General features: G+C 42.1%; 1 protein-coding gene across 5 annotated transcripts in view; it reads right to left on the bottom strand.

Annotated features, from left to right (window-relative positions):
- Positions 1–5,056: 5,056 nt before the first annotated feature.
- Positions 5,057–11,963, bottom strand: part of LOC109423771 (folliculin-interacting protein 2) — a 53,173-nt gene continuing 46,266 nt past the window's right edge. For all 5 annotated transcript variants that reach the window (XM_062852114.1, XM_062852115.1, XM_062852116.1 and 2 more), the window contains 4 exons: positions 10,424–10,634; positions 9,315–10,355; positions 8,634–8,875; positions 5,057–7,616 (listed from right to left, as the gene is read on the bottom strand). In XM_062852114.1, coding sequence (XP_062708098.1) covers positions 5,465–7,616; positions 8,634–8,875; positions 9,315–10,355; positions 10,424–10,634 — 3,646 coding nt within the window. In that variant the 3' untranslated portion in view covers positions 5,057–5,464. The remainder of the gene's footprint in view (positions 7,617–8,633; positions 8,876–9,314; positions 10,356–10,423; positions 10,635–11,963) is intronic.

Genomic DNA, 11,963 nt, shown 5'->3' with positions numbered 1-11,963 from the left:
GGAAACCGTTCTGATAAACGTGAACAAACAAACGCAAATATGTTTAAGAATCGACTAGCTCAGGGCTCCAATCTCAGGTTTGCAACCTACTTGCTTCGAGCGGACACCAACTACACCAAACGACAGGGAAACAAGAGCAGACCAACACAGGACATCCACGGACCTCTTCCAGTTTAAATAATGGGACAGACACAACAGTTTAGCTTAGACATCTATTTATTTAAACTTACAAAAGGGGGGGGGGCTGCTAGGGGTCATAAGTACTCGTTGCGGCCGTTCTGCTGCTGATGGGGCCCATGGTGGTACAGGCTGATGGAGGAGAGGGGAGGTCGGCTGGTGCTGGCAGGTCTAACGCCCTGATGGTACTGGGCGGCTTGGGCGAAGTGTTCAGGAGAAGCTCACCCGATGATGTTGAGGCTTGATCAGTCGTTGAAAACGCGGGGGTGGTTCGGGGAGGTTGAAACTCGACGCTCCCGGGCTCGCTCACGGCGCAGTGGCGCATAGGATGTTGGGCACTTGACCTTCGCCGCCAAAACTGTGGCCAGTGCTACTCGCGGCGTGTGGGCTGGTAAAAGCGTAACGCGCAGGGACCACCAGCCCGGAACTCGCCGATTCCCGTTCACCTGTCCGGCCACGTGATGCGCTTCGGGGTTTTCTTCAGGGTAGTTGACTCGAAATGGTCAACTTGGTCGTGAGCGCCGGAAAGCTTGAAAGGTGGCTGGGTTTACGGTGCTCGGAGGTCTAAACGGTGGTCCAAAATGTGGGTATCGGGAGGCTTGATCGGTAGCTGTAGTCAAAACCGTGGGTGTCTGGTCGGTCAGGCTTCAGCTTTCAACACGACGTTCCCGGGCTCGTTCGCGGTGCAGTGGCGCATAGGATTTTGGGTACTTGACCCTCACCGCAAAGACTGTGGCCAGTGCTACACGCGGCGTGTGGGCTGGCAATTGGCGTCACGCGCAGAGACCACCAGCCCGGAACTCGCCGTATGTCGTCTGTCTGATGTCTGTCCACGAGGTGTATCTCGGCGTGGCCGTGGGTACCAGGAGGTCCCGAATCCGATCCGTCAATGGGCGTCCTCCAACTCGGACCTCGTACTCCGGATCGCCCCTAATGGTCCACGCGTCCTAGCATGGTTTTCGAGGAACCGGCCCGGCACTACCTCTTTTCGGCGAATCCACTTTTGACACCGACGCTCCTCACGTTGTTCGGAACTTTTTCGGACGGAGCTAAAAGCGATCCGCTTTGCTTCAAGGTTCACACACTTCTCCTCTGATTTGTCAATCCCATCATCTACCTCCCCCCCCCCCTCTCTCTTTCTACTTTCCAACTCTCCCTTCTCCACTCCATCCGGCGAACCAGTGATGACAATCATAGAAAGTCAAAGTTGGCATAACGACGAGGGGTTAGTATTTTATAGGATAGATGATTATTTACACTGAGAATATTTTATCTTAGATTTTCTGTTTAATTATTTATATACACTGAAGTTTTTATTTACGCGTTTTTTTAAGCGGTTTTACGCGGTTCGTCCTAAAAACCGCGTTATTTCAAAAACCGCGTTATTCAAAAAACGTAAAATAGTCAGGACCACATCTATCGTGACTTGATTTTTTACGACGTTTTTTGAAATAACGCGTTTTTTTTTAAATAACGCGGTTTTTTTACGCGATTTTTTTTACGCGGTACCATTACCGTCGTTAAAAAAAACTTCAGTGAAGTTGATATTTTAGGTTAATATTTAGGCATATATTTAAAGAAAAAGAAGAATTATCCCTAGCCTTACAACAAAAACCCAACCTTGTCCTGGGCTGAACACTAGTTTCCAAGCATTTGGTAACATATCCCAAGCAGCACCTGCAACATCATGCAGATTGTGGCTTTCTATGCTTTGGTCTAAATGAGTTGCACTAGAAGCACACGAAACTTCCATCTTGTCAGTGGAGTTGCATTTAAACTCCGAAATCCGTAAAGTTGCGGCTTTGTTTCATAGAAATCACAAATTACCACGTGTTTGACATCGATCTGTCCCAAGCAACACGAGTTGTTGCTAATCCAGTAACAGCAACCTTAGTGCAATTTATTCACTGTCCGTATTACGGACGACAGAACACAATTGCTTCTTCTTTGAAACCCGAAAAGCGCAGATTCTGAATTCTTATGCAACATAAACGAGGAGGAATGATAAAAAAGTTGGGAAAAGATTTTGTCCAGACTCGAACCATGGACACCAGGAGTATTATCTACTCACCTTACATACTACACCAAACGCTCTGTGAGAGAATCGATGCTCAACACACCATAAAAGCTACTGAAGTTACTTGTTACTTTATTGCACCTTCTTTGTCACAAGTTAGAGAACTGTCAAAATAAAAAGACGCTCAAGTTTTCTGTAACGCATATGGAACCTAATCTAAACAAACAAACCAGAGTTAGATGTTTCAGGCATGTTACATAACTCATTTAATGTAAGTTGACTGTATTATCACTTGCGAGCAATATGTAAGCTCCGCCTCCACAGATCGATGTCAAACACGTGGTAATTTGTGATTTCTATGAAACAAAGCCGCAACTTTACGGATTTCGGAGTTTAAATGCAACTCCACTGACAAGATGGAAGTTTCGTGTGCTTCTAGTGCAACTCATTTAGACCAAAGCATAGAAAGCCACAATCTGCATGATGTTGCAGGTGCTGCTTGGGGTGGAGGCGGAGCTTACATATTGCTCGCAAGTGATAATACAGTCAACTTACATTAAATGAGTTATGTAACATGCCTGAAACATCTAACTCTGGTTTGTTTGTTTAGATTAGGTTCCATATGCGTTACAGAAAACTTGAGCGTCTTTTTATTTTGACAGTTCTCTAACTTGTGACAAAGAAGGTGCAATAAAGTAACAAGTAACTTCAGTAGCTTTTATGGTGTGTTGAGCATCGATTCTCTCACAGAGCGTTTGGTGTAGTATGTAAGGTGAGTAGATAATACTCCTGGTGTCCATGGTTCGAGTCTGGACAAAATCTTTTCCCAACTTTTTTATCATTCCTCCTCGTTTATGTTGCATAAGAATTCAGAATCTGCGCTTTTCGGGTTTCAAAGAAGAAGCAATTGTGTTCTGTCGTCCGTAATACGGACAGTGAATAAATTGCACTAAGGTTGCTGTTACTGGATTAGCAACAACTCGTGTTGCTTGGGATGTGAACAAGCAAATATACACCGTGAACTGTAATTAGTTCCAGCTGCCAATATGGGCGTTCACAAAATGTGAATTCTTCCTTCGGAAGGGAAGTACGGCATTGGTCCCAAGATGAACCAGCATAGGGCTAAAACTCTCGTTAATACAGAAAAAAAGTCATAACTTTAAGCGATTTCTCTGCTTCATTGAAGCAAGGGACGAGATTCATGAAAAATTGTTCTGAACTCGTCAGAAACAGTAGCAGAGAGTGAGGGGTTACGGAGATACAGGGGATGGCCAAAATGTTTGGGATAGGCAACTTTTTTTCTCCCACAAAAAAAAAATTCAACATGCTGTAACTTTTTATAGAGTGCATCAAAAAATCTCAAATTTTGACTGTTTGTCAACCTATTATGTGTGCATCATTGGTACAAATTTGGGCTCGATTGATTAATTTTTCGCGAAGTTAGAACCGTTCGCGTAAAACACTATTTTTAGACAACTATTTTTTGAACTGTCATATCTCGGAAACCAGTGAACCGAATTGAATGAATTTTTTAACGTTTATCAACAATATATTGATACTTAATACGACGTTATAAAATGTAATATTTTCTCACGGCGAATTAAGTTATATCGGGTTGAAATTTTTACCCATATAGAGGAAAATAAGTAAAATTTACAATTCCATACAAACATTATTAAATGTGTTCTTCCTTCAATCTTAATAGGCTCTAATATATCTGATTAGAGATAATTTGAGAACAGAAGTGGAAAATCATTGGATATCAACACTAACATTTATTGACACTGATGTAAAAAAAATACATTTTTTCGAGAAAAGTCCAAAAAGTGTCAATCCATGATAACTTTTTTCAACGTTTAAAAAGAACCTATGTTTTAAAAGTTTGTGAAGCATTTACATATTGTTAGTGTACGTTCAAAATTTCATTCAATTCGGTTTACTGGTTTCCGAGATATGACAGCTCAAAAATGAGTTGTCTAAAAAAGATGTTTTACCAGAACGGTTCTAACTTTGCGAAATATTAATCAATCGAGCCCAAATTTGTGCAAAAATGCACATATAATAGGTTGATAAACAGTCAAAATTTGAGATTTTTTGGTTCGCTCTATGAAAAGTTATAACATGTTGAACTTTTTTGTGAGAGAAATAAAAGTTGCCTATCCCAAACATTTTGGCCATCCCCTGTATGTAGGTGGGCAGGGTCTGCTTTGCGGTAACAAATTCGAGTGGATGTTAAGGGCACAGAAAAAAATGGGATTTTAAAGTAAACATTCAGAGCTTGAATGATTTTTTTTGCATTTTACAGCAGGCAAAACTATTGAAACTTTTACTTCTTCTTGTCCTAACATCCCCACTGGAACACAGCCTTCTCCCAGCTTCAATAATTGTGGCCTACATAAAACAGTTGACATCAGCGGAAGCAAAACAGCTTTGCGCAGCTAAAATCTAAACTTCTAGCTTTAGCTGTCAACGAATGAAAATGAACCAGCATCTGATTGACAAGTATGTTATAACTCATACTGCCCAAATTGGCTACGTTTCCGCTACATAATCTCTAAAAAATCTCTGGAGAAATCTTTGAAGAAATTACGGAATGCGAATAACCAGCAAGGCTTTCCTGAAGGTATACCGCAAGTAATTTCTGCAAAAACCTTCACAGGAGCTCCAGATAAATCCCTTAGGTAATTTCTGAAAGAATCCTTACTGCAATCTCCGTTGAAATCTCAAGAGACATCACGCAAAAAAAACGAAGACCAAGATGAAGATGGTGCTCGGCTACGCTCGGTGCTGGAGTAAAGCTACAATGTGGCCATCAAGGTAGATAATGATTGTCATCTAAGTAACAATAAAGACATTTATAACAATTTTCACATTGCTTTCATATATTTTGTTACACGGTAGTGGGTCTACCTATTTGGTAAACTGTTACTGGATCCTCAGTTTTAAATATCAGCAGAAATACTTTCAAATGATTAAATAACCCTATGTTATCTAAAAATACAATTATACTACATATTATCTATTCTGGCAAATGAGATAACTACAGTCGCAGCTATCTTGGAATCACATCTCATTGGTTAAAGAGAGCTGCTGCATTCACGCGCACACGCCCTACTATTTCAATGATGATAAGTCATCTCCTTTTATAACAACTAACAGATCTTCCTGAAGCGTTGATTGCTCTTTGTTGTAGCCTTAACCTAGTATCACAATAACACGCAAGGGAGTGGTTCCTTGCGAGAAAGAGCAGAACATCGACCGACGTCCGAATCACCGATTTTGCAAAACGTATCGTTTGGTCACCTCCGGGGTGTGTATCGAAGCCACGGACAGCAGCAGGGGCATATCGTTGGCACTGACGTCCAGGGCCTTGGTTATCGATTCGATGGAACAAAAGTCCGTAGCAAGCAAAAAGCTGGCAATAGATTCCGACTGAAGGTACATCTCCCGCAGTTTGGACTCTATAAAAGCCATGCACTGGAAGGCGGACAATCCGGAGCTCCACATGGCGTGTACCGTTTCCAGCATGGATGAAACGAGCTGCGACATGCCTACTAGATCCCCGTTTGGATTGCTGGGGGCTAGTGACGAATGGTTTGACGTTACTAGGTGAACATCGTGGGTCTCAAGGTTGGCCACAATAGCGAGGTTTTCCGTGGGATATTGCTCCATGAGGGCAAATCGCGAGGCAAGACTCAGATCCTTCTTGAGGTTCCGTTCCCATTTGGAGGGAGGGGCGGTGGTGCCTTGGAGAACCATATCCGGAATATAGTGGTCCGCTACTCGAGAGAACAACGAGGGTATAAACCCAGCTTTGTTGGGTAATTTTCTTAACTTATCAGTCTTGTCGTTGTTGTTCTCATCATTTACGTTACTTGCGCTCATTGGCTTAGATATTGGTATGTCCACTAATTTCAATATGCTGTCCGGATGTTTGGCTTTGATCTCGACGTGCTCTTGTACAGTGGCTAAGGTGAATGAGTTAGATGCGTTATCATGACTAGACGGTTCATTTCCTGAACTGAATATACTTCCTTCATTGAGGTCACTGGAGAATTCGAGTTCTGATGCATTCGTTGGGGTCTGCAAGTATAGTAGGGAGGTATTGCGGCAAATATCGCATTCATCCTCTTCAGTGGGATCCGTAGAAGAGGACAAGTCTGCTTCCGGGTGAAATTTAAGCGATAATCTTACGCCCTTTTCCAAAAAATCATGCTCGCTGAGTTCAAGATTTTGACTCTTGAGATAGTTTTCGACCACTTTAGGATATTGATCAAAATTGAAAATAACGGAATGTTTTCGAAGTCTGCTGTGGGAGCACGGTTTCTTCCCACCTACTGCTCCCAGCTCACTTAATCTATCCGTTGCGGTCGAAGAATGAGTTTGTTTGATGTTTACCAGCTGTTCATCCTCTCCAAGTACGAAAACAACTTCATCCTTTGGGCGATTTTGCTTCAACGAACCATAGTTACCGCGCAGAACGTCGATGTATTTCAACTGTTCCAATGAAATGCCGTCCTTTACTCGTTCCAGTCCCCACAAAAACCGAGGCCCATTTACCGTATCTCCGATGCTATTGTCTGTGATTAATGTCGATAATCGTATCGATTCTGTATCCCTCGTATCACTTACATCTAATTCTATTGCCTCTTGACCGGTTTCATCCGGTTGGGTTAGGGTCATTCGTATGGGTGGTCTATTCTGTTCTTTTTTGATATGATAGATCATTTCCAAGAACTGTTTCTCCCTGGCATTCATCAACAGTTCTGTATCCATACTTTTGTTACCAATCCTGAGTTCCTGTTGCACAAATCTAGAATCTCGATAGACCAACACGTTTGGAATATCGTTCATCACTGTCTTCTTTAGTAAACTAGAGAGTTCCCCCTCTGTACCATCGCCCAAATCCTTCCCCATGGCCGTCAAGTCTTTCACGCGCGTCGATGATCGAACCATTCCGGACGCAGTTCTCGTCATCTTTGGTGATTTGCTATCACCCGACTGTCCCGCACTAATTTGCAAACTCTGATTGCTGCTAACATTATTGATAATCCGCTGAGCGGCAAAGGCCTCCCTAATCTTCCCCTCTTCGAAAACTTCTGCCTGTACTGTCCTCCTAATCTCGCTACACCGTACAAAGTACGACAAAACGTTCAGAATCTTACCGATGGTGTTGCTCAGTTGAGGGCTGCCACAGATGATTGTTTTCGTCAGTTTAACCGGATATCCGACTGCACCATACAGGTCGCCCAGTTGTGCCCACAGAACATTGTACGGGTGGTTGGCGGTTATTTTTGACAACTTGTCCTTCTCGTCTACCGTGCCGGTTAGCGACTCAGATTGGCCGCTGGGCATAGGAGCGATTGTACTCACCCAGCCCAGATGATGTGTTAGGACAGCCGTCAAAAGAGTGCTGATGAATCTGGTAGGGAAAATAAAGATGGTTATGGTTGTTTACAAAGGATGGTACGAAGGTCTGCACGTAATACGGAGCCATGAAATGCAAAAACTAATGAGACATTTAAATGCACAGAATCAGAACTATTGACCAATCCAAATGCCTGTGTGGTAGTGGTTTGTGTTCAGATTTTCCGTGTTAATCTATCTGTAAGAACTTTGTAAACATCTTTTGTTCTTACGTATATTATTGGAACTACAGAATCACGGACGACAACGGGTTTTAATAAAAAGTTTGCGTCGAGTTGCTTACACTAAGACAGACAAGAGACTGATCAAAATCACGAGCATAGATGATCAGAGAAAAATGGCAAAAAAATAAACATGCCTTTGTCCGGAATCGAAACTAAGCCCTGCGGATCGGTAGCAACACAACAAGCGTACAACAGATCCAATTCAACAGCTCAAAAGGGACACGAAAAATCATCTACATTTTTTTTTTCACAGATAATCACATTATGAGTGCCGAAAAAAATTCGTGGGCAAACGATAGAACAAAAAAAATATCAATTAACCTAATTTAAATGACGGCGAGGACTTCTATAACATTCCCTCGAAAAGTTTTCCCCAGAATGGACCATTCCTCAAAATTCTTTTTCTCATAGAATATATGCATTTATCTTTTATATCACTGAACATTTCCGGGGAATGATTGACTGGAGAATGGCATTCTGAGACATGGTATTCTGGGGAATAGCCTTCGGATTAATGTTATAGAATTCAGTGAGCGGTTATTAATCTAATTCAAAATTCATCTATATCGGATTTTAATATATTGAATATCGTAATAAGAATAGCATACCGATTATGATCGATAACACTGTGTTTATCTATATCGTCCTAGCCCTAGATGTGTCTACCGTCTGGGTAACAAAAAGTGTCAAATGGCCATCCAATGTATGTAGTTAAACCTCAATAACTGCATTGCAGCATTTACATTGCTCCGTACTCTCCACCCTTCAAAGTAAATGGCCATACTTACAATTTAGTGTCTTTGGTATCGGCCAGCGACAGCAACGAAGACAGATCATTCATGAAGTTGTTTGCTATGCTAAGGGCCGCTGCCTGGTTGAGTTGAGTCGAACTGCTGTTGGCTAATGTCCCCGAACCCGCACTGCTGCTACTGCTACTACTCAATGTTATCCAAACTGGATTAGCCAATCGTGGAGCCGTAAAGAAATCCAGCAGCCATTGCTGTGTTGTATGCCATGCCGTAAGCATTATCTGTGAAATATGATTTGAATTTTTATTAGTTATGGATAGATAATAGATCACATCAGTTGCTATCAAAACAATCTTATGGTTTTAACTAAAATGTAGCTGTTTGTGCCTACAGGACAATCAGAGCGTCGTGTAAATAAAAAAAAAACAACTTGTTTAAACTCCAATTCATCAACATAATCTTTAAAAACTGTATTGAAAACTTCGAAGTCCTTTTTGCTCGTTTAAGGTTTCTAGACTTGCAGTTGCATAAATTCAACAGTAACTTGCAAATATTAAATATTGTTTTACTAAGCATTGAATTCACAGGTATGGCAAAGATTCTCACTGAATAATACTGAAAAACTAGTATATTCTTGTAGTTTCTAACAAAATCCGTTTGTTAATTATAAATAAAAACTATAGAACCACAGTTCCTAAACCGTAAAACTAGGACACCTACCTGCAGAAAAAACGGCCATCGGTGGCAAGCACTTTCCGCCGCCACCCTCAGTCGACACAACATTGATTCGAATATACTCATGTGCTCCGAGCAATAAGCTTCCATCTCCTGCAATGACCCATCATCCAACTGGATGTACAACGCCAGCCCTAAACGTGCCTTCTTACTCGGAAGTTTACTACAATAGTTCGTCGCTGTCGACAGCACTTCGCCGCTGAGCGCTTTCCGCCTGTTCGGTTCTATGGTTTCACTGTTTCGGCGATTTCGTCCACCCACACAGCCATCACTGGCCGTCACCTGACTACTGGTGCAGGTTGATCCCGACGAACTGAGATCATCCACATGGCCTATGTGGTCGGCCATAGATAGGCGGTTTTCGAACGACGTAGATAAATTCTTCGACACTCGACGATTAAAGCTTCCGTATTGACTACAATCACTAACACTAACTGGCTGCGGGAAGTCCGCGTTGATATCGGTACTAAGCCTTCGAAAATAGTCAAAGTCACTACTGATCGATGCCAGACTACTTCGGTGCGAGGACAACGGATGCCGAGAGCTATTTAACGAGATAGGCCAGGGATCAGTTCCGCCGTAGCCGGAATCCATCCCACTATTGGTAGATAACCGAGGATCATTCAACCGCTCCAGTTGACCGAACTCTGGAATAGGTAACCTGTGTCGATGGTTATGAGACACATCATGCTGTGTTGAGGTAGACGAAGTGACCGTAAAGGACCGAAGTGATGTTGTGTCCATCGAACTAAGATCACTTCCGGACGGGTATCGGTCATGATTGAACCCATTATTGCTTCCTACCACAAAATCCGATCCCAAATAGGACGATACGGAGATTTTTTTACTGCTAGTTCCGCTGGCATTTTTCGGCTGTGGTGCCGGAAACACATGAGAGCACACCATGGCCGAAGCAGGAATTTTCAACCAGTGAACCTTCAAACTGCTGCCCTGGAAAGCAATCGGTGCCGAGCCGAATATCATCTCCGCCAGGGATTTGATGTCATTCTTTGGATTGGAACTATGCTGTAACAAATACGAGCGGAAATCAGCAAAATTTGCAAACCAATCTGGAATCCATTCGCCATACAAACCTGATACAGCACTTTACAGTGATCGCATTTTTGGGTTTGCGGCACGGTCTTGTGGTTCGTTGACCCGGATGTTGTGGTGGCGCCCGTGGATGACAATGGTCCTTCGGAAATTTTCTCAACGGCACTCGAGTCGAACAGCAGTTTGCGTCCCCGGATGTCACATTCGCGAAAGAGAACCACACGAACCTGGTCGGCAGCGAAGGGAAATTGGCTGTAAATAGATAGAATCACAAAGAATATTTTGAGTTTTGACTTTTGAGCAGATTGTCTGAACATGGGCTCTGTTCTTAGTTCGTGGCGTTGTTTTCCATTTTTTGCTGTTCAAAAATGTTCAGCTTGCCGGGGCCCCTGGCGCAACTGGTCACACGTTTGCTTCATAAGCAGATGGTCATGGGTTCGATCCCAGCCCCGGCACTTTCGTCAGTTGCTCTTCCCCCCTGAGTGCAGCTGACACTGACCCTCTACTGAGCTCATGGCTCGAATGGACCCGGATACTTGGACTTCGGAGAACGGTAACCCATAATGAACCCCCAATCAGACTGGAAAAAGGAACAACCAACAGCCACACATCAACATCCTCTTGATCATCTTTCTACCATGATAGGGTAGAAAGTGAAAGCAGCGCAACACAACGATTTCGATATAGTAGAATTTGAATAGAATATATTTAGGCGCTGTACAAATTGTCAATAAATCTTTCAATTGGAATCGCTCACGCAGTGCCCTAGTGGACAAAAGAGCTGTGAATTAGGTTAAGTGATTGAAGAATTAAAAAACATGTTCAGCTCATTTAATTCAACAAATTTATCAGAAGTTCATCAAAAATTACTTTAACCCTACTAGATATTTATCTGTGACTTCTACCGGAGATTTTATCTATGTACACTCCCGTTCAAAAGTTTGGGGTCACCCCCTCAAAAACATGTCATTTTTTTAGGCCCATATCTCCGCCAATTTGCGTCCAATTTCAAAACCCTAGGTTTCATTCAAAAGATAATAAGTCAAAGAAACTTTGAACATGATTTAAAAAAAACTTTTTCAAAAAATTGTGTATGTAAACTTAGCCCAAAGTTGCCAAATTTTCTAAAAAATGAATATAAACTTACGGCAGTGTCGCTGGAAGTTGGGTCGACCAAATTTTAAGATGAGAGCAGTAATATGACCCATTTTCAATTAGCTTTCGACTGCTTTTTACAGAACTTAGCTAAAAAATCTAGAAAAAAAGTTATTAAGTTAATTAATCCTTGATGTCATCGACCAAAAGTTTGGGGTCACCCCTCAAAATGCTGTATCAGCCAAAAGTTTGGGGTCACTATCGTAAAACATGGAAAAGTGATTTGTTGATATCTTTGTCATCTTTCATTCAATTTTAATTCTTCTTGGCTTATTTGAAACAAAATGAATGATACTTACTGCATAGACATTGAACCACACATATTTGTTGAAATTTACATACTAATACTTAACGTAAAATTGCCTCATTTTTTGAAGCGTGGTAAAATGTGCTAACTTTACATAAAATTTTTATATACAAAAATCG

Source organism: Aedes albopictus, chromosome 2 (genome assembly GCF_035046485.1).
Source record: "Aedes albopictus strain Foshan chromosome 2, AalbF5, whole genome shotgun sequence".
NCBI classification, from domain to species: Eukaryota; Metazoa; Arthropoda; class Insecta; order Diptera; family Culicidae; genus Aedes; species Aedes albopictus.
Note: the sequence above shows the minus strand (reverse complement) of the source record. Positions and strands in the feature narration are given on the sequence as shown.